The 23,728-nt window shown below is 40.4% G+C and overlaps 1 protein-coding gene across 1 annotated transcript in view; it reads left to right on the forward strand.

Annotated features, from left to right (window-relative positions):
• Positions 1–21,034, forward strand: part of homer2 (homer scaffold protein 2) — a 53,345-nt gene extending 32,311 nt beyond the window's left edge. Inside the window, exons 4-9 of the mRNA XM_080439730.1 lie at positions 482–574; positions 4,765–4,901; positions 6,105–6,261; positions 9,549–9,659; positions 15,693–15,773; positions 19,001–21,034. Coding sequence (XP_080295856.1) covers positions 482–574; positions 4,765–4,901; positions 6,105–6,261; positions 9,549–9,659; positions 15,693–15,773; positions 19,001–19,189 — 768 coding nt within the window. The 3' untranslated portion in view covers positions 19,190–21,034. The remainder of the gene's footprint in view (positions 1–481; positions 575–4,764; positions 4,902–6,104; positions 6,262–9,548; positions 9,660–15,692; positions 15,774–19,000) is intronic.
• The last annotated feature ends 2,694 nt before the right edge of the window (positions 21,035–23,728 follow it).

The following is a 23,728-nucleotide window of genomic DNA, read 5'->3' on the forward strand; positions in this document are numbered from 1 at the left end:
TTCACTGCGACACTGTCATATGACAAAGTCTGAAATAGGGCCTTCATTTACAAGGATACATGGTTTCTGCCCCGCAGCAACAATATGCCTCTATTCCTCCTTGTCTCTCGGTTTATCATATCTGAACCAGTCTAGAAATCTTTCCAAGTTTCCAACATTGTGAAATTTAGGCGCTCACTTAACAACTCATTCAGTGCCAAAAATATTTCTGGCTATATCACCCCTGTGCCAAGGCCAAAAATACATTGTAAAAAAAAAGTGCTTAGGAGCCGAGATACAGCCTTTTTCAGTAAGAAGTTTAACAAGAAGTGAATGGAGCAGCAAATCTTCAAATCATCATATCTTGGGTTCTGAACCTTTTTTTTTTTTTTATTAAAAAAACAAAAAACTTTGCGACGTCATTGGCACCGAATGAGTTAAATGTGAGCGTGTATCGTTACTAATCAAAAACCATCCATCATGCATCTTGTTAATTTTTCAGTTTGCTGAGAAGTTCCAGGAAGTGAAAGAAGCTGCCAAGCTAGCAAAGGACAAATCTCAGGAGAAGATGGAGACGTCAAGTAACCACTCCCAGGTAACATTCCACCTCATGCTGCTCTGGAATTCTTCTGAGCAACTCCCAAGTGTTTAACCTCTTTCAACCCGGCGTCCCTATTTTGGGCATAGCATTGCAGGCGAAGGTTTTCAAAAAAAAAATACAATTTGAAAAACATTTCAAAAGTAGCAGATCTGCAAGTTCACAGCATGTCACGATATTTTTTGGAAATATTTTGAATAGGGCTTAAGTGGTTAACCCTTTAAGACCGGGAACGCGTCCGTGTGTCATTTTTAGATTTCTTTGGGCTATTAAAAAATAGCAGATATACAAGCTCATAGCTCGGCACGGAGTTCTGCGCTATGAGCTTGTAGATCTGCTATTTTTGAAAAATCGTGAAAATTCGTGGCAAAATCTTGTATTATATATATTTTTTAAAGCGAACATTTGTAAAATATTTTGTTCCTGGAACCCCCAGAAGAAAAGATTTGAGTTACTAATGTCCGCCAAAAAAAGAGAAAAAATCAAATATTTGCACAACTTTTCATGATTTTTCTAAAATGGCAGATCTACAAGCTCGTAGCGCGGCACTCGGTGCCGCGCTACGAGCTTGTATATCTGCTATTTTTGATTAGCCAAAGTAAAAATGACACAGAGTTCCCGGTCTTAAAGGGTTAACAGAGCAGCCATGGACGGCCACTACAGAAATGTAATGAAACATTGCCACCACAGAGAAACCAAAAAAATAACAAAATATTATAAATGTGTCCCCTTTTTTCCACTCAAACATGCTTGTGCCTCTTATGTTGAACATGCACTTATAGTGTTAGTGTTATTCAATGAATAAAATAGAAACTGGTCGCAAAATGGGGATGGATGTGGAGCCAACCAAACAAACAAAGCCTAACTGACCCTAACAAAGTTAAAATGCTGTAAATGTGCATTAAAACTGACAACAGGCACATTATGACACATTATGTTGTGTTTCGTGATTTATGTTATTTAAAGCGTTTTTACGGTGAGGGTATTTTGGTCGGTTATGACTGATTTGGGTCAAAAGGCTGATGTAGGGCGGTGTCACATTGCGACACGCTGTGCGCTTGTAGATCGCCTCGTATAAATGAGGTTAAAGGTGATCCCCAAGCTACTCAACACCCAGCGTGCACTGCAGACATGAATAATCACATTCTGCAGCCTAATTCACCAGCACAAAACTACCAGGGCCAGACAGCTCATTAGAATAATATCAACATAGATTTATTTATCCATTTTATATGCATAATGAAGGCAAGATGTACATAACATTCCGACTCTCTGGGGAGAAAACTGTTAGGCACATGCACCAATAATGAAAAAAACAATTTATGGAACTTTTAACCCATTAAGACCTGAAGCCGATTCTACAAAATAATGTCTTCTAAATCAATAAAACAGTTTTCTGAAAAACGTATGTTTCAGTGGTTCTCAAACTTTTTCATGTCAAGGACCCCCAAAATTATATGTATTTGGCCGCTGACCCTCATCTCAAAATATGTTGTACCAGGGACCCCCAGAAGCAAAGATTTGAGTTAAAGACGTTCGCTTTAAAATAATATATATATTCAAAGATTTGCACACATTTTCGCGATTTTTGAATAGCCAAAGTGTAAAATAATGATTTTTAGCTCAAATCAAAAAATGACACAGATGCGTTCCAGGTCTTAACGGGTTAAAAATACTGATAATAGCAGATGATCCTTTTTCATATGTAAATCACATTTTTGGCTAGCCTTACAGACAGATGGCATGAAATTACTATCATGAAAAGCGCAGGTTTTTGAAAAGCGCAGGACATCAGTAATGTCTGTTGACTCATCCAACGGCAGGCAGAAAAGGCACACAGGTTTTGATATACTTTTTCAGTTGAGGCTCCAAGTCCTCTGAAATCCCCTCACATCTCTCTGTGTCCTTGTTCTAGACAGCTGAAGGCTGTGGAAGCGGACCATATGAATGGTTGTTCTGTCGGGGCTTTCAGATTGATCCCCAATCTAGCGAAAAAGCTTGTCGTGGAGATTGACCAGTGGATTGTAAATTCCCGGTTGCTCACCTGTGCTGTAGACACTGCCCAGTTTCAGGTTACAAGGCCCACTCATACAGTAGCTCCGTGCAATGTATTGATCAGGGGTTCTCAAACTTTTTTATACCATGACTTCATTTTATGGGGGAAATGTGGTGGCGACCTCACACTTTATAGCACAGTATACATGTTTATAGTACAATTTAAAAGCTGATATAAAGCATATTTTAAAAGAAATCATACATGTGTAGTCTTGAATAGGAATATTGAATAGAAAAGTGTTTCTGTACATATTTCTAATATGGAAGCATAGTATAGCCTGTATCTGTGGAAGAACTGTAATAAAACAAGATATGACATATTGTCATATTATACCAGGTTGCTTATTTCTCTCACTAAACATGGCAATGTTTTTAGATCCCATATGGTTGCTTATTTCTCTCACTAAACATGGAAACGTTTTTAGATCCCATATTCTGAGAAGACATTGAGCAACAGCGCCACTTACCATAGAGTTACATACAGTGGCCGAACACAGTATTGTGGGTCGTCTTTAGATCCCATGTTCTGAGAGGACATTGAGCCCTCATTGGCTAAAGGACCAGCCAATGAGGAAAAAGTGACGCAAAAGTCAGGACTAGCGAGTGCAGATGTAGACCAGGTTTTGCAACCTGGTAAAAAAAGGAAGAAAAAAACAAAATAGTGTACGCATTCACAAATTCTTATTGGGAAGAATACTTTTTTTCCCCTAATTTTATTCATTTGTCAATGTGTGACCCCACCGTCACCTTCATGCGGACCCACTTGGGGTTTCCGACCCATGGTTTGAGAACTAGCAGCAGTGGTAGAAAAAGTACTCAAATATTTTTTATAAAAGTACCAATACTGCAATATAGAAATACTCCGTTACAAGTGAAAGTCCAGAATTCAAAACTTACTTGAGTAAAAGTACAAAAGTATTGGCATCAAAATGTACTTAAAGTACCAAAAGTAAAAGTACTAAAATGTTTGAAAATAGCAGATCTACAAGCTCACAACGCGTCGCATCGCGACGCGTTGTGAGCTTGTAGATCGGCTATTTTCAAATAGCCTATGTATAAAATAGGGTTAAAGTGGTAAATGTATGTTTCATGATATCATAATTTACATCTGAAAAGTAACTAATAACTAAAGTTTTCAAATAATTGTAGTGGAGTAAAAGTAACATTTTTGCCTCTGAGATGTAGTGGAGTAGAAGTAAAAGTATTGGAAATTGGGAATACTCAAGAAAAGTAAAAACACCTCAAAATTGTACTTAAGTACAGTACTTAAGTAAATGTACTTAGTTACTTTACACCACTGACTAGCAGGCCTCAGACTGCTCGCCCACACGACATGATGGATGCCAGCAACAGTCCCTCTCCACCTCCTCTCCAGTGTCACAGCTGATGTGCTGTGGGTGTGACACTGTGCCTCACATGGCAGAGCCTGTTGTTGTTACAGCTGAAGTGAAACCCCACTTGTCTGCATTTTTTTTATCCCAGCAGACGTAGACATTTTGAAAGAAAGCTGTTGCTAGTACTCCTAACACGTTGAACCACTGTTTCTCAATGTGGGGTCCGGCCGGGGACCACCAGGGGTACAAATGGAGCTTACAGGTTTATAACTCTGAGAGTTAAAGAGCTAAATAATCACTAAGCACACATTTTCACGATTTTTCAAAAATAGCAGATCTACAAGCTCGTAGCGTTCAGAACCCAAGATATCATGATTTGAAGATTTGCTGCTCCATTCACTTCTTGTTTAACTTCTTACTGAAAAAGGCTGTATCTCGCTTCCTAAGCACTTGTATGTATGTATTTTTGGCCTTGGCACAGGGATGCCAGAAATAAGTTTGGCACTGAATGAGTTAATGGGTTAATATCAAACTGGGAGTCCTAGGGTTCCCAAGGAGGCAAAAATCTAATGCAAAAGCAATTGAGGAGGGAGACCACTGTACAATGCAAAATAACCGTTTTAATGCCTTCAAACAGCCTTCAAACAGCTATATATAAGTTTTTTTGTTTAGGCGAACGAACAAACAATTGACTTAAACTCTCACACACTACTCAGCAACACGTTTCGAGTACAATAACTTTTTGAAGGTCCTTTGAAATTAAAAAAAGGTATATTTTCTCTATGTCCTCTGTTTCAGGAGTCTGGCCGTGACACCCCTTCATCCAACCAGGCATCCAGCATCAACGGCACGGACGATGAGAAGATCTCCCACGGTCCGGAGGCTGCCCTGCTGCAGAGCGAGAACGATCGTCTCAAGACCGTTGTGGAACAGAGGTATGGTTTCGTTTAACCCATTAAGGCCTGAGTCTGATTCTTAAAATGTTTTCTAAATCCTAACAGATTTTTTAAGAAATATATAAAAAATATATATTTTTTAAGATTTTTCAAAAATAGCAGATCTACAAGCTCATAGCACGGCACCGAGTGCCGCGCTATGAGCTTGTATATCTGCTATTTTTGAATAGCCAAAGAAACCTAAAGTGACACAGATGCGTTCCAGGTCTAAAATGGGTTAAAAAAGAATAAGCTGAATGATTACATTCAATCTGGGAACACATCTGTCATTTTAGATTTCTTTGGCTATTCAATAATATAATATATTATAATATATAATATAATTGCAGATATAAGTTCTATGAGCTTGTAGATCTGCTATATTTGGGGGGGGGGGAAATCGTAAAAATGTGTGCAAATCATTGAACTTAAAGCGAACATTTGTAACTCAAATCGATTTTTCAAAAATAGCGGATCTACAAGCTCATAGCGCGGCACTGCTTGTATATATCTGCTATTTTTTTAATAGCCAAAGAAATCTAGACTGACAGTGATGCTTTCCCGGATTGAGTGAGTTATGCTACAGTATTCACCTCTCCTGCCAGTACACTGAACTGGAGACAGTGTATTGGTTGCTCCATAACAGTCATTCAGAATTTGCGTGGCAATGGTGGACGCTGGAAGGCACTCAGGTGTGCCTGGGGATGCTCAGAGTGTATTACAGTGATTTCATTAAATGTCAGTACACTGGCCAGTCTCTCCAGTTTAATGTAACATGGGCCAAGTCCAGCAGCTTGTTGTGTTTTCTGGACTTGTAAGAGCTTCCAGTGCTTTGGAATTTAGTTTTTCGTGGAAGCGTACCAAACGCAGCTGCTGCTCTAGAATGCTGTAGTGCAAGTCTGTCTGCATTTGACAGCAAAGAGCACATTCACACAAATCCACGAGGGAACAGTAAAGCAAACTAAATCCCAGCCTCTACAAATGGTTTTGCTTGTGAGACAGTGTTCTAAACAAGTGTCATAGTGGTGCATGTCATTTTTGCCGTGCATTAGAGTCACACTCATTTATTTTCCACAGTAAAAAGAAAACATTTCAATGCCACCTAATTAAATACTTACATTTGGTTTTGTAGCCATGTGTAACAGTTTCCTGTAGAGTAAATGTTTCCTTCTCCTGCTGGACCCCCCCCCCCCCTTTTGATAGCAACACCAATGCAAAGAAGTGGGAGACAGAACTACAGACTTTAAGAGAGAATAATGCCAGGCTGGTGGATGCGCTGCAGGAGTCCTCCGCCAACGTAGAAAGCTGGAAGAAACAACTCAACGCCTGCAAGGAGGAGAGTGACGCACTCAGGGAAAAGGTAATGGAGTCCTCCAAAAACCCCACAGGGAAATTAACCCTTTAAGACCTGAGGCGATTCTTTAAAAAAAATCTAAATCCTAACGTTTTTTTGAAAAAAATATAAAAAAAAAGAATTCACGATTTTTTCAAAAATAGCAGATCTACAAGCTCGTAGCGCGGCACTCGGTGCCGCGCTATGAGCTTGTATATCTGCTATTTTTGAATAGCCAAAGGCATCTAAAGTGACACAGAAGCGTTCCAGGTATCAATGGGTTAATGAAAGCTCAAAAGATGATGCCTCACAAACACCATTGTTAGATCTACAAAAAGGAACACATACTGTACTTGTAGAACAGTGATTCTCAAACCTTTTCATTTGGAGGACCCTCGAATTAATGTGGATCTGAAAATATTTTGTGATGCAAGATTTGTGTTGTGTATGTTTCAAAAACATTCAAATCTTTTTCAAAAGATTTCACGATTTTTTTAGGAAATAGCAGATCAACAAGCTCACAACACGTTGCGAACTTGCGACACATTGTCTTGTGTGCTTGCAGATCGGCTATTTTCAAATAGTTATGTATATAGTGTCAAGTTGTTAAACTCATCTTGATGCTATATTAAAGGATCTACACCATGAATTAAAAAAATACATTTAATATTTAATATGATATTGTTTATGTCACTCAAACGTTTTTCAAAAGGTTTGAGCCTAAATCAAGCCTCAGATATACTCATTCCAACTAACTTCTCTCTGGCTTATAAAGCACTTTCACCTGCAATACCACATTGTCCTGATTTGCACGTGGCGCTATTGAGCCAGTTTGTATGAGTGTTATCTCCTGGTTCTGAGTGGAAAAAGTAAAAAAAAATATGTATATATTTTTTTCTAAGTTGGAACTGAAAAACGAGAGGGATTGTACCGCTAGTGACTTCACCTTCTGGGCCAAATCAGTTTGACCTGTTTTGAGACCAATTTACATAAAACCCCAGATATGCTGTGAAAGCCTGAGTGCTCAAACTGGGGTATTTTTTGGGATAGAAGAGAGGTAGGGGAGACCGAAAACACACAAAAAAGAAGGAAAAGTTCAAATTCATGGTGTAGTGTAGTCCCTTTAACACATTTTGCTGTGGACCCCCTGGAACCTCCTCAACGACCCCCTGGGGGTCCCTGGACCCCACTTTGAGAACCACTGCAGTAAAAGTAGAACTCGCAAAGGAAGCCTGGGCCATGGGTGTTGTTTACAACCATAGCACATAACGGATAATTTAATTGCATCTCTGCTTTGAAGTATTTACAGTGGGATGCATGACTAATGATAACTACTAACTTTTTATTTTTCATAGTGCTCTCTTGAAGACCTCACTAACCCCATTGATCTCTCATGGCTGTGCCTCTCCTCAGAACAGTCAGTGGTGGAAAGTAACTAAGTACATTTACTCAAGTACTGTACTTAAGTAAAATGTGGACGTATTTGTACTTTACTTGAGTATTTCCAATTTCCAATACTTTTATTTCTACTCCACTACATCTCAGAGGCACATATTGTACTTTTACTCCACTACAATTATTTGAAAACTTTAGTTACTAGTTACTTTGAAGATATAAATTATTATATTATACAACATACATTAACCTCTTTAGCCCTATTTTATACATAGACTATTTGAAAATAGCAGATCTACAAGCTCACGTCGCGATGCGACGCGTTGTGAGCTTGTAGATCTGCTATTTTCAAACATTTTATTACTTTTACTTTTGGTACTTTAAGTACATTTTGATGCCAATACTTTTGTACTTTTACTCAAGTAAATTCTGCATTCTGGACTTTTACTTGTTACGGAGTATTTCTACATTACTTAAGTAAAACATCGGAGTACTTTTTCCACCACTGCGAACAGTAGAGTACTTTAGTTATCAGCTCTTGTATTCCCAGCCCCCCCCCAGGGCCATGTACGTTGATCCACTATAAATAGAATCATCTGAGTTTCATAATCAATGTGGGCTGATGATGCAGATACTGGCCTGGTGGTGGAACAATACAGCTCTTTCTTCCTTTTTTTAACATCCCTACAGATAACTACTATCTCAGTTGGTCACAGAGTGGATATCCACCTAATATGATCAGATTGCATGAAGTTTTTATCTTCATCACACCACATATCTGGAACAAACTGTAGGTCTGCTACAAACAATCTTTTAAAAGCACAACTAAAAACCTTCCTTCCTTTGCCGCTGCCTTTTATTGAGACTTATTTACTTATTATTTTGCACTGTAATTTTACTCTTATTTTTCGATTACATTTTTTCTTATTTGTAGGGGCCGAGCACTAGACAGTAGCGCGAAGCCCTATTGAAACTGCAATGATTATTATTATTATTCCGCTTCCCGATAATGAATCGGGAAAATGAGGGCCTAAACGTACCAAAAAATGTACGCAACATTGCACACACATTACCAGTGGGAAAAAAAACGTATTTTAATCGTCTCAAAAAGGGGCGTGGCCAAATGGCTCAATATCGCCCCCTACAAAAGTTTTTGCTTCAAGCCCGACAATACGGTTTCACCTACATGCATGCAAATTGGTACACACCCGTATCATGTCTTGACTTACAAAAAACTATTTTGGAGCCATGACCTAAACCAAACAGGAAGCCGGCCATTTTGAATTGATAGTGGCGTTTTTGTGCATTTCACGCCATTTTCACGGGTTGTACTCCTCCTGGGCGGATTTCGGATCCGCCTCAAATTCGCTCAGCGTACACAAAAGACCTTAACAATGAAAAGTTATCAAAAGCTTGAGTTTTCGTAAAACGGCATTACCATGGCGAAGCGTCAAACTTCCAACGGCAAACAGGAAGTGAAAATAGCCGATCTACAATTCCTATTGGCTGGGCTTTAAACAGCCATTACTCCACTTCCCAGCATCAAAGATCTACTAAACTTGCAAGGCACACTTAGACGGCCAATAGGGACAGGCTGTAATTGCTGAAGTTATGTAGCCCAACTTTTCAGCTGATTGCCATGCAGACTTGTATCGTGGACAGAGCTGCGAGGGCCCGTTCATCGCTGCTTGCAGCTTTAATGTTTTTATTGTAATTCAAATGTCCTTTTACAGTGTTTTTTTTACTCTGTGTCCTGAACATATTTTTCCAATGAACTTCTTTCTTAATTTTGGCTGAATTCTAAATGTCCTTTTGTGATGTTTCTTTTGCTTGATGTTTTATGTAAAGTACACTGAACTGCGCCATACAAATAAACTCGCCTTGCCTTCATGACCCTGTTCTTTCTCTTCTCTCTCCAGATAGCAGAGCTAGAAGCTCAGTGCAATGAAGCCAGTCAGGAAAAAGAGAGAAATGCTCAATTGACCGTACGAGTGCAGGAGCTGGAGGCCGAGTTACTGGACAAAGAGCAGGTAAAGAGACGCTACCTGCAGACCTGAAGTGATTCCATTGTGTGTAATCTGTTTACCTGGTTCAGAGCCTTAGGAATGCAATGAGGCGTATGCAAATGGAATCCAATTTCATCCCATTTGAAGCCTATATGTGGCAAAACAAATCCCCAGTCTGGCATTGTGACGTGGAAGGGGGTCATCGGTACAGACTAGTAGCGGTCCTGTTACACCAGACAGTCGACTCTTTTTCTCTAATGCGACTGCCTGACCCGTTAACAGTCATTTTTAGATTTCTTTGGCTATTCAAAAATACCAGATATACAAGCTCGTAGCGCGGCACCGAGTGCCGCGCTACGAGCTTGTAGATCTGATATTTTTGAAAAATCTTGAAAATGTGTGCAAATCTTTGAAAAATTATATGTATTTGTCCGCCGACGCCCATCTCAAAATATTGTGTTCCAGGGATCCCCAGAAGCAAAGATTTGAGTTACAAATGTTCCATATATAAGATTTTTCAAAAATAGCAGATCTACAAGCTCATTGCGCGGCACCTGGTGCCGCGCTATGAGCTTGTAGATCTGCTATTTTTCAATAGCCAAAGTATAACATATGGATAAAGTGGTTTGAATGTGTTAACGAATCAAAGCAAGCCAGCACATTTATTGCATGCAATGTTTTTTGTTTTGTTCCCCCCCCCCCTCACATTGAACCCATTGCATCAATAGGGTCTACGGCAGTTGTTCAAAAAGAAGGACATGCACGCCCAAAACCGCCGCAAATTGGGCAGGTGCTGAGCAAATAAACGATGCTGAAGAAAAAGCAATCATTCGCGCACTGTTGGGCTCCATTTCAAACTATTCTTTATTGCCCCCACTAAGTGCTGTGATGTTTTAAGATTGCGCTCTTCATCAGACTGAAGTGAAATAGAGAGACACCCTCCTTGGTGATCACAAAGAATGCATTGCACCTGTTGACATCAGAAGTCACTTGACACATAACCATTCAGGTCATAGAAGTCGGTTGCATCGGTACATTTGAAAGATGAAACGGCACATAAGATGTAAATGAATGCACAAAACCCCAAGATATACGTGTAGACTTTGACAGAACGACACGGTATGCAAACGGTGAACAACCCCACTATAAAATGAATGTGGAAACCATCACACAGCATAGTTAAACAAGCATATGACACAGTCATATTATACCAGGTTGCTTATTTCTCTCACTAAACATGGCAACGTTTTTAGATCCCATATTCTGAGAGGACATTGAGTAACAGCGCCACTTACTATAGAGTTACATACAGTGGCCGAACACAGTATTGTGGGTCGTCTTTAGATCCCATATTCTTAGAGGACATTGAGCCCTCATTGGCTAAAGGACCAGCCAATGAGGAAAAAGTGCTGCAAAAGTCACGACTAGCGAGTGTAGATATAGACCAGGTTGCAACCTGGTAAAAACAAGGATTAAAAACAATATTCAATAAAGCACACACACCACCATCAGGCTGGCAGGCCATCATTAAGTGTGAAGAAATAAAGAGGTGCTTCTATTATTCTACAAAAGGTGCAATATAACACCGCAGTTCTCAAACATTTTCATGTTGAGGACCCCCAAACTGATGCATTTGGTCGCGGACCCCCATTTGAAAATATGTTGTGCCAGAGAAAATAGCAGATCTACAAGCTCGCAGCGCTGTGTGTGCATAACGCTGTTGAATATGGTTATAATCAGAAGCCTGCTGGTCTATAAATAATACTGAAAAATGTTAATATGAGGCTTGGCATTATTCTGTATAACTTACACAAAGAATAAGACAAAGTAGAAGCCACGTCAGCGCAATTACTTCCCACATGTTCCAATTAAACACATTTTAAATTTTCAACACTTTTTATTGTACCAAAAACGAATTCAGTTATAGGAGCACTTCACCCATTTTTAACGTTATCTTCATATAATTGGTATCGCTCCATCTCATAATGCTCATTACAAGATGGCAAAATCTCCGTCTACTATTCTGTGTCTCATCGGTGGACTATGGACAGTTCAGAAAACTGCCTACCAATGACATCATTGATGGGGAATCTGGGATTCCAATCGAATAGAAACTAGATTCTTTCTCTTCGTGGAAAGTTGTCATGCTAAAATAGATGCCTTTTGATCTTGCTGTAAGAGAATACAAAATAAATAAAACTTTTGAAATATTTTTTAAATGACCAAACCTGGCTACTGATGATAGTCACAGGTAGTCTGGGTTTCTGAACTGTCCACAGCCCTCCTCTGAGTGGCATCTTATAATGAGCGTTCGTGAGGACCCATGAAGACAGGTTGAAAATGGGTGAAGTGGTCCTTTAAGAAACAAATGATGAGCATTGCTGCTCATTGTCCATTCACACATTATGTACCAATTAACCCATTCAATCCGGGAAAGTATCTCTGTCACTTTAGATTTCCTTGGCTATTCTTGATCTACAAGCTCGCTCATAGGGCGGCACCGAGTGCCGCGCTATGAGCGAGCTTGTAGATCTGCTTTTTTTTTTTTATCGTGAACTTTTTTGCAAATCTTTGGATATATATTCAAAAAATGTTTTCTAAATCCTAACAGTATGTCGCTATATCTGTGGTGCTCCAACTTTTCCATGTCAAGGACCCCCAAAATGATATCTATTTGGCCGCGGACCCCCCATCTCAAAATATGTTGTTCCAGAGACCCCCTATAGAAGCAAAGATTTAAGAGTAAACCTGCGCTATAAGCTTGTATATCTGCTATTTGTGAATAGCCAAAGAAATCTTAAAACGACACACAGATGCGTTCCCGGTCTTAATGGGTTAATATCTGTATCTGACTGAAACTCAAAGTGGTCCAAATTAAATCCCACATTTTGTGGGATATCCTCAGCCAAGGTGGCTGTGGGAAAAGGAGGACACGACGTGCACTATGCGCACGGCTCCCCGACATGCGTACCTAGATTCACCAGTAGGTAAAGTGATTATACAGAATTATAAATAAGGGTACTCGGGAGGGGAAACGTCAGAAGAACCAGTGCTCCATACAGATGAGTACCGTCCTAATTCAAGCACTGGTAATAGGCCTGTATATGTACATATTATGTACATGTTTTTTTACAGTATCAACCTCAAATCACAGAACATATATTTTACAGTATCGACAAGCTTGTAGGAACAGAGTCAAATAAAATGGGGGGTCCCCCCCAGTTCATATATGATTATTTTGGGGGTCACGGCCTGAAAAGGTTGAGAACCATTGATCTAGACTAGAGTCTCTAGCCAGTGGTAGATCTGACTTAAAAAGTATTTTCTTTTTGGGTTCACTCTCAGTCTCTTTAGCCTACACATTTGTGTGTGTGTGTGTGTGTGTGTGTGTGTGTATTTTTTTTCTGTTTACTGTGCCAGGAACTCACTTCCGTCCACCCCTCAGCACCTTAATATCCTCAAATTAGAGGCATTGCTTTATCTTCCAGTGCCTACTTATAGTCTTCACTGCAGCAGTGTATACCTCTCTCACACTCCTCTCCCCACTCAAACCCTCTCCTCTCCCTCAGGAGGTGATTAGACCCCAATAGAAAGCCATGGTATTGTTGTGGTACAGAGTGTCTAGTGCTCTGTATGGATTTGGTTTCTGCGCTCGGTCTTCACTTACTCAGCTAAACCCTGGAATTTATATTGGCTGTCATTTTTCTTTCTCTGAAGTAACTTTCATGGTACAGAAGTGTGTGTGTGTGTGTGTGTGTGTGTGTGTGTGTGTGTGTGTGTGTGTGTGTGTGTGTGTGTGTGTGTGTGTGTGTGTGTGTGTGTGTGTGTGTGTGTGTGTGTGTGTGTGTGTGTGTGTGTGTGTGTGTGTGTGTGTGTGTGTGCGTGCACGCGCGCATCATACCAGTTGATTGGGGACAAACTTTGTGACTCAGTACAGATTTTGTAGATTTATTCACTTAACATTTTAATTTGAGTAACCAAATAGTGCCTTTAATTTCCATATAACCCATTTAGACCTGAGGCCGATTCTACATAATGTCTTCTAAATCCTAACAGTTTTCTGAAAAACCTATGTTTCCATGTCAGTGGTCCTCAAATTTTTATGTCAAGGACCCCCAAAATGATATTTATTTGGCAGCGGACCCCCCATCTCAAAATGTTTTGTTCCAGGGACCCCCAGAAGCAAAGATTTGAGTTAAAAATGTTTGCTTTAAACAATATATATATTCAAAGATTTGCACCAATTTTCAAGATTTTTCAAAAATAGCAGATCTACAAGCTCATAGCGCGGCACTCGGTGCCACGCTATGAGGCTTTCTTTCCACTTTCTTTCCACTTCTTTGCACTTGTGGAAAGGCAAGTGCAACTGGGGGACAACAGATGGCATATTCAGGGCAGGCAGGCAGTCTGTCATCTGATATACATCTATAACAGTGCTTGTAAATCTGTAGAATTTGAATGTGCACGTTGTTTGCATAATGAGTATACAAAACATTGAAACATGTTCAATGTATTTACATAAAGTGCCACATCGTTTCATTCTCCATAGCTTTTGCCACACATACAGTACACCTCGGGTGTGTATGTGTGTGCGCTTCTTTCCCTCAAAGTGGGCTTGTTTTTGTCTCACCCTGGACCATAGAGCGCTAAAACAACTTACTGAATTGAAACCTTCACACATTCTCGAAATGTGTGAAGGACGGTTTGTCTGTCATGCTGCTCTTTCAGTTTGATAGCAATTAAAATCATCATGGTTGAATAGTGACACCTGGAAACCTGCCATCGCGCTTACATTTCTTGCTGAACCGGAATGAGCCGAGTGAATAAGGCTAGGGGCCACAGTGTGAAAGATTGCAACACACACCAGTCTTATATTTGGCAGTATACTTTCACATTACTACACCATCAGCAGTGATACTCGTAATACTCACCAAGGGTTGTACAGAGTGTCTTCTCACGGATAGCCACGCAATGCTGCAGCCTACTGAGGCTGGAGGCAGAGAGGAAAAGTGACTCAACAGTTCTAGAAAAGCACATGCCCAACTCATCCATGTAACGTGATGATGAATTATTAAACGTTCACCACCACCATGGTCTCGACCTCAGCTCTGACCAGGCCCTGTGCTCACGGAATCAAGCTGCTTCAGGCAAGCCCAAAAGAGTCAACCAATTATTATGTAGCTAAGAGGAGCTACGAAACTGGACTGGGCTTTTCTGAAGACATGCAAGGTTAATTGAGCCATAACGGATGTCTTTAATATTGAAAACTCGTTCAAACCCCTGTAATATCTATTTATCTGTATTGCGTTTATATGTAATCCGAAGACTCACCTCTTCAGACTCCACCTCACCCCCTCGCACTTCACGCTCCCGGTACCCCGTCTTGCCGATTGATTGATGTACTTTATTTAGTAAGACATGAGAACAACAGTGCATGGAAGTACAATTCACAATACAAGGTCTACTAAACTGGATAACTCATAAAGCACTAAGCTTGTTAAAAATGAGTTCCCATGCACACAAATCATGATGACATATAAGAGACAGACAGATATACACACTACTATACAGAACGTCATACGTCATACGATCAGCCACATCCTCTTTCGATTGATGCTAGTGACCGCCCAGGGTATGGCTACTATGCAGACATACCTTGGTCACTCATCCTCATACTGTACCTTTTATTTCTTAGAATAGTTTTTCTCGACCACAAATGGTAAGAATGTCATTTTGATTTCATCTTTCAAGAATGTGGTTTAGATGGCATGTTACTTAGACTAGGCTAGGTTCGTTGTTGACCTGGTATCTTCAATGTAAAGAATGTTCATTTAGATAGCATGTTGTTCAGCCAGATGCTACGGTAGGTTCATTGTTTACCTGGTATCCGGAGGCACTACACTGTTCTCTCTGCATTCTAATTATGTAATTAATGACCTTGTTTATTGTAAGTCGCTCTGGATAAGAGCGTCTGCTAAATGCCTAAATTGTGTGTGGGGAGCATCATTCTGCATTGTAGGTTTTTGTTGAACACATTGTTGATTTTGTCTTCACCAGGAACTGGAGAACCTGAGGAAGCAAGCAGAGATAATTCCTCAGCTCGTGAGCGAGTGTGAGAGCATCACCGAGAAGCTGCAGGTACTGTCAAAGCACTGCTAAAAACCCACAGACACATAACTGTAAGCCCCACTGACTTATATAGCAGAGGATAAAGCACCATAGATGACATTGCCATAACACCCACTCAAGCTCTGAGGCACAAGCTATGCTTTCAGATAGAGGCAGAGAAAAGAGCTGCATCCTTCATTCAGTCCCCAGGCCTGGAGACACTATATTCCTGTCACATGTCACACAAACACACATATTACAGAGACGGTATGACAAACAATATGGCATACCTGCGGGCACACTCAACGCACGCGCCTGCCGTATGCCATATTCTTTGTCATACCCATTAGGGCCCTATACTGTATATGAGTAACCCGCAAGCAAGCCATTGCTGTTACTAAAAGGTTATTTTTCTCCTTGCACTTGAAACTACTCTTTATTTTTCATTTTGTATGAACTTGCCTGATTACTGAAAAGTTTTTGCCGTTGGTGGGTTTTGCCAGGGGCATATTAATGAGGGCAGCTTGCTTGATAGACACAGACTTATAAGATTTCATGTTTCAAATCCACGTGCGTGCCGATGTGCTTGTCCAGTGCAGGATTAAATATTGACAAAACCCCCTCAAACATTATGAAGTCACATTCCTCATCTCCCACCCAGCTATAACATTTTGTTAATCTTTGTGAAACCTGAAGTGTCAGCTAGCGATGACTCTGACATGATTAATTGTGGTGCCTTTGTTTCTTGACTGACTGAATTTCATCATGCAAGCTGTATGTATGTATGAGACTAAAACCAACATTCAGGCATGCCTGAAGCTCTTGTGCCCTAACTAAGCCCGGTTGCCAGGTTTGCTTCTGCATCGGCCAACTGCATAAAGGGCAATCACAACAGAAATGGCTGAAGCAGAAACTTATCTGGCAAACAGGCTATACCGAGGAGTGGAATAGATCCAACAATGGCATAGCTCAAATACCTCTTTCTGTCGACAAGGCTCCATACAGCCATCTGCCATAGAGGTAGAAATGAATGGCCGAAATAAATACCATAAATATTCACCCGCCAACAAGCAGTTACTGAGATTAATTTGGTATCACATTTATAAATGTGCACCTAATGGAAAGCAGGCGCAGAGCGCTACTTTTTGCAAAGGATTTCTTTCAGATCTGTGTGTGCTTGGAGGTCCTGGCTTTACCTCTATTTAAAGAAGACCCCCACAGAGAGATCAGGTTTCAGGAGTCTGCTGGAGAACACCCATCACATTGCCACACAACACCCGTTTGGAGTTCCTATTTTAACCCCTCCCTTCAGTGGTATCTTTGGAATCAAATGTGTCACTAGAGTTGCCAGGCAGTCTGGAGGACTTGCTTTAAACTTCTGTTGGCCCACATTAGGGGGGGGGGGGTGCATGCACGTGTGTCACGTGTACTATAAATATATACAAACGGGTAACAAATTAAATTAAACTATGAAGGACTCTATTTAGACTATCTATTGTGCATGGTCTAGAGTGCACGTCACAAGTGCCTTGGTGACAATAGCGAGGAAATACTGCGGCCGACTTTAGTCAAGGTTTAGCTGGTCTTAAGCGGAATCATTTTCAGACTTTTTTTCCACTCCCCCTAAGAGCACAATGCACAACAATTAGCCTGACCACACCTCCTCTGGGTGCACAGATAGGCGCAATTACAATTGGTACTTGCACAACGTGGGTGCTGGGCATGAACATATAACTGTCAGTTGTAAACCAGTAATGACTCTTGCACTGCACTCTGTGATGTTCTTCGCCAGGTGTGATACAGGGTCCAAAGTGTCATAGTAATAAGTCGGTGCAAAATCTCCCATAGGTGTTCAATTGGGTTGGGATCTGGTGACTGTGAAGCATAATGATTCACATCATTTTAATACTCGTCAAACCATTCAGTGACCCCTCGTGCCCTGTGGGTGGGGGCGTTGTCATCCTGGAAGAGATGGCTCCCATCAGGATAGACATGTTTTATGGTGATCACTTAGAAATACATTTGTAATGAGCTGCAATGACCCTTCTTCCCTCTAAGGGAAAATGCCCCCCCACAGCATAACGGAGCCACTGGACCCCCTCATTGTGGGGGTCAAGCATTCAAGCCTGTGCCATTCTCTTGGTGTGCACCACACTTGTGGAGAATATGGTGAATGATTCATCTGACACATTATTTTTCTCGAAAATAGCAGATCTACAAGCTCATAGCGCGGCACTTGGTGCCGCGCTATGAGCTTGTAGATCTGCTATTTTTGAATAGCCAAAGAAATCTGAAATGACAGATGCGTTCCGGGATTGAATGGGTTAACTCTCAAATAATGTGAATGCCTTATTTGAGAGTAAAATGTAAAAAAAAAACACTCTTTGTAATGGGCAGTTTATGCACTGCAACCGTACAATAATATCCCTCTCAATGTACTGTAGTAGTCGTTGAGGGACAGCTCTCGCTGATCGTCTGATCGCGTCCTGCATTGACATTCTCAGTCGCCGTAGGAACAGTTGCTCGTCAGTTTTTCAGTTTTTTTCCGCACACACTCTATAGCAGCAACGCACGAGCATCACGGTGTCATCCAATGTGAGCTTTCGACCACAATTTCCTCGTCTTTCCCTTTCGATCGAAATGCAAATGTCACGTTAGTCAGAGACTCAAGCTCCTGTCATCCATGCCCCAGTAATGCACCGTCTTTCACAATCACAGAGCTCTTTCTCTTACCATCTTGACCCAAACTGGGCCTGCTCAGCATGTGTGTAGTCCATGCCACTGAGCATGATGGGATGTTAATTGCTTTATTCTATCATGCAGTTCACCTGTATGGAAGCAGATGCATTTGCTATGTTTCTCCACTCAGTACAGGGTTTTCCTTTAATTGTGTGTGTGTGTGTGTGTGTGTGTGTGTGTGTGTGTGTGTGTGTGTGTGTGTGTGTGTGTGTGTGTGTGTGTGTGTGTGTGTGTGTGTGTGTGTGTGTGTGTGTGTGTGTGTGTGTGTGTGTGTGTGTGTGTGTGTGTGTGTGTGTGTGTGTGTGTGTGTGTGAAACAGTATTTGATATGCTCTTGTTTGTAGTCATTATCATTCAAAATATTCGATTGAATGTTATTTGGGCACACATGTTTTTGTAAACTACAATATAAATGTGCACTTGGTGTCTGACCTGCCCTGTTTTCTGCCCATTGCAGTTTTGCTTTAATTGAGACATAAAGGGATCACTTTGAATTGCTTTCTCCTCCTTTTTCTGTAGGCTGCAGAGTTGAAGAACAAGGACTTGGAGGGGAGGATAGGGGGTCTCCAAACGGACATAGCCGACAATCAGCAAAAGCAGGGCAACATGAAGGGAGAGCTGAAGAAGTTCATGGATATTCTGGATGGAAAGATAGACGAGCTGCATGAGTTCAGGCAGGGGCTCTCCAAGCTAGGTATGGATAACTGAGAGAGCGGCACTGCAGGGGTCAGATATGATGTGTTATTACTTTGTGACCTCAGGGGATGTACTATGAGGCACCCGCTCCCCCACAAAGGTGCAGTTCACCCAGAAACAATCCGTGACAGACACTGTACTTACTAACAACACTACCATGTGATTGAGAAAGGTATTTTTGAGAGCGAGAGCAACAAAAGGGGGGATGAGTCTGAAGGGAATGCCAGAATGCTCCACCCAACGACTCCCATTTTGTGCGTTGGCATTCTGGAGCACTCAAAGGTTATTTATGTTATGTTTCTGTGGAAGGGGAACAGCGTTAAACACTGGTGGTGGTGGTGGTGGGTTAATAGATTCTGTCTTTTTCCGATGGTTGCGGCAGTTCTACAGTGACAATCTGACATTGCGGCATGAAGAAGTGGGCTTAGAAACAAAGGGCTAACACAAAGAACCTACAAAGAAATCGCAGTTCAACACTAAAGTAATAACTGATCTTAACTCTTCTGTCCAACTCAGAAATTTGAAGATGATAAAGTCTTTTTGAAGCAGGCCCATACTTTTGCCACATGTCAATCTCAGGTGTGTTTGAAAGACGGTTTGTATTCATGAAATAATATGCACATAAACGACAAATGGCCGTGACACAAAGTGCCTACAGGTGGGTTCACTCGCACCTGGCTAGGAGAGCCGGCCAAGTGATGACCATCACCATAATAAGTACTTTTATATTTTTGTGAGAATACGTGATATATATACAATTCAGTATTTAAAATAAATGAAGGTGAAAAGAAACCACCTGAGGCCACCTTAAGGATCGACGCTGCTTTTGAGAAGAGGGCAAGAAACATGAAGGACAGAACAGGGCGTTGGCTCCAAAACCACTGTGCTACTGAAGATTGGAGCAAAACTAATTTCACAAGCGTCGGGTGTTTTGAATACGCAGTCCTCAAGATTGTATTTATGTAGGAGAAAAAGGAGGCACGCTCCCCTTCAGTTGAGGCCTGTACTCACAAGGGGTAATAAATAAATTATATATTCATCCCAAAAAATAAGATAACATTTACAATGAGTGCAGTGTTCAAAGGATTTGTGCATGTGTGGTGGCGTTTTCATCCTTTTTGTGGAATAAAGCAGTATGTCTTGTCTTCACACCTTCAGACTTGTGGATGTGCTTCCCACACTTAGGCTTTCATTATGGTGGTGGTTATTTTCGGTGAGGGAACTTGTTGCTGCTATATTGGTGAATAATGTGAAAGTGTACTTCATTGGTTCAGAATCAGATGGCATGGGCTTTTGAATAAAACCTTGTGAGATCTTGATTTTCATTTTTATTTGACACATTTTGCTTATTTTTTGGTGCCTATTTTCAACGGTTATTTCCAGAGTCTACCCGGTACATGAAGAACATGTCAGCCTAGAATTAGTATCTTAACAAATACATTGCACAGTATACTGTTTTTCTTTGCTTTAGATGTTTTATTAATGGATTATTTTGACCTTTTTTAAAGATGAGATGTTTTGGAATACAGCAATATGCTGTGCTGAAATACTGTACCGTACTTTCACAGAAATCAAAGGGATGTGTTGTGGAATATTTGTGGGCAATCACTATCATGTTATAAGTGTATATTTTCTTGAATCTTCACTGGATCTTGTTTTTAACAAGATGGTTTTGTCTACCATGGAACTTATGATTATTGCCCTTTTGTACTGTTCCTAATAAGTCCTCTGAACTGAGAAACATAACGTTACGTACAAACTTTCCTGTCAAACAAATGCGTCTTATCCACTTTGTGTGAATCCTGTTCAATACTGTGTTATAGAACGGAATTGTTAAAATATAGTTTAATTACAATGCAGTGTCTGTGTCCTCCTTTCAATCACCTTTAACCACTGGAACCCCAGCATCCCTATTCTGGGGGGGAACAGTCGCCAAAAATAGCTGATCGACAAGCTCACAATGTGGTGTAGAGGGATAGAAGTGAAGTTGCAACTCGGGTCTATTTTACCAAGTGGTTAACCCTTTAAGACCGGGAGAAGCATCTGTGTCATTTTTAGATTTGAGCTAAAAAGCATTATTTTACACTTTATCTATTCAAAAATAGCAGATATACAAGCTCATAGCGCGGCACCGAGTGCCGCGCTATGAGCTTGTAGATCTGCTATTTTTGAGAAATCGTGAAAATTTGTACAAATCTTTGAATATATTTCTTTTCAAGCGAACATTTTTAACTCAAATCTTTGCTTCTGGGGGTCCCTGGAACAAAATATTTTGAGATGGGGGTCCGCGGCCAAATAAATTTTGGGGTCCTTGACATGAAAAAGATTGAGAACCACTGACATAGTAACATAAGTTTTTTTCAAAAAACTGTTAGGATTTAGAAGACATTTTGAAGAATCGGCCTCAGGGTTAAGACATGGAATTGAATATGTTATACAGTACAAGTGGTTACCATGGAGCACAGTTATAAAGTTACAGCACAGCAAAAAAAGCACTAAATGTAATACATGGTGTTCGGCTGTAGCTGCTAGACCAGAGGCTTTGTAATCCAAGATCATAGGTGAGGCGGATGGAGCTGATCGCTCAGAACTCCACAACTGCCTCCAAATAAGCCACCAAATGACACTCACCTGAATGAATTAAAATCTACTTAAAGGGCAAGACCACTTTGTTAGAGGTTTGGGTTGTGCAGTTACCTTGCCATGATGTAACTCCAAAGGTGGGCAAGAAATCAAAAATAATTGCTCCATTGATTAGAAATTGATAACTCAAAATATGCTCCTCATTGACTTACATTGTACGGTAAAACTGCTCTCAAAGTCACTCTTTTAGCACAAAAACGAACGCAAACAAAGTTGATTCAGACAATATTGAACATCACCATACCCAGTACTGTTTTTTTTTTAAATAAAAATGTCAACTTCCTGTTGATTTTGCCATTTTTAATAAGTAGAAAACCCGGACTGGATCGGCGGATCCGGATCCAGATCTTCAAATAGTAAAATCAACAGGAAGTTCACATTTTTATTAAAAAAACAAACAGTACTGGGTTTGGTGATGCTCTATATTGTCTGAATCAGATATGTTTGGGTTCATGTATGTGCTAAAAGAGTGACTTTGAGAGCTGTTTTACCGTACAATGTAAGTCAATGAGGAGCATATTTTGAATTATCAATTTCTAATCAATGGAGCAATATTTTTTTATTTCTTGCCCACCTTTGGAGTTACATCATGGCAAGGTAACTAATCAACCCAAACCTCTACCAAAGTGGTCTTACCCTTTAAGAAGAAATGCATAAATAACTCCTGTAAACTTGACAGCGTTTTAATCCTAATGCTACGTCTGAAGGGAGGGAGATAATTATGTTTGAGGAGCAGAGAAGCCTCCAGACCAATCCCCACGTAATGCAGTGGAAATCGCTGTTGCCTAGGCAACTTAATCCCACTAACTCCTTTTGTTGTAAATAGCGGTGTGGAAATTGTGAATGTGATTGACAGTGGGATACACATGTCTAACCCTGCCTCCCTAATAAGTGATATTTAATTAAGCTGGAATCAGTCATCCAGTTTTTTTGCGTTCCCGCTTTCAAAGATCCAACTGGATGGATTTTTAAATGCTTCAGGGTGGATTTCATTCTGATGAGCTTAACCCATTAAGACCTGTCACTTTAGATTTCTTTGGCTATTCAAAAATAGCAGATATACAAGCTCATAGCGCGGCACTCTGAGCTTGTAGATCTGCTATTTTGGAAAAATCTAGAACTTTTTTTCATTTTTTTTTTTTTCAAAAACTTAAGATTTAGAAAACATTTTTAAGACTCGCCTCAGGTCTTAGTGGGTTAAAAGGAACATTGGACAAACATTTACACCTCTGTGTTGAACTGTCATTCTCAAAGTGGGGTCCAGGGACCCCCATGGGTCCCCAGCATAATTATCAGAATCATTTTAGCCACTTTAACCCTATACAATGGCTAAATTAAAAGTAGCCGATCTACAAGCTCACAACGCGATGCGTGGTGTTGCAGATCTATAAAAAATAAAATAACGTTTGAATATATTTGAAACATTTTAACAACACAAATCGTGTATTGGGAGTCTGCTAATATGGCATCGAAATCAGTAACTACTTTAACCCTGTTTTATACTTTGGCTATTCAAAAAATTGCTGATCTATGAGCTCATAAGGCCAATGTGAGTTTGTAGATCCACTATTGTTTTTAGAATATATTGAAAAATTGCGAGAAAATAAATTTAAATACTTTTAAATTGTATTTTATATTGAACACCAATCTTTTATAGAGGTCTCTGGCACAATATATTTTCAGATGGGGGTCTGCGGCCAAATGCTTATTATTTTGGGGGTCATTGACATGAAAATGTTTGAGAACCACCGATTTAGAGATACTGTATATGTATATAAACTGGTGAAGTGCTAATTTTACAACAGAGGAGCATCTCTTTCTCTATCAACCTTTTATTATGGTCCCTCTCTCTCTCTCTACCTCTATGGGCAAGAGGCTGGTTGTGTGATGAGTGGGCGAAATGGTGAA

Source organism: Gymnoscopelus braueri (genome assembly GCF_963280865.1).
Source record: "Gymnoscopelus braueri genome assembly, chromosome: 1".
NCBI lineage: Eukaryota > Metazoa > Chordata > Actinopteri > Myctophiformes > Myctophidae > Gymnoscopelus > Gymnoscopelus braueri.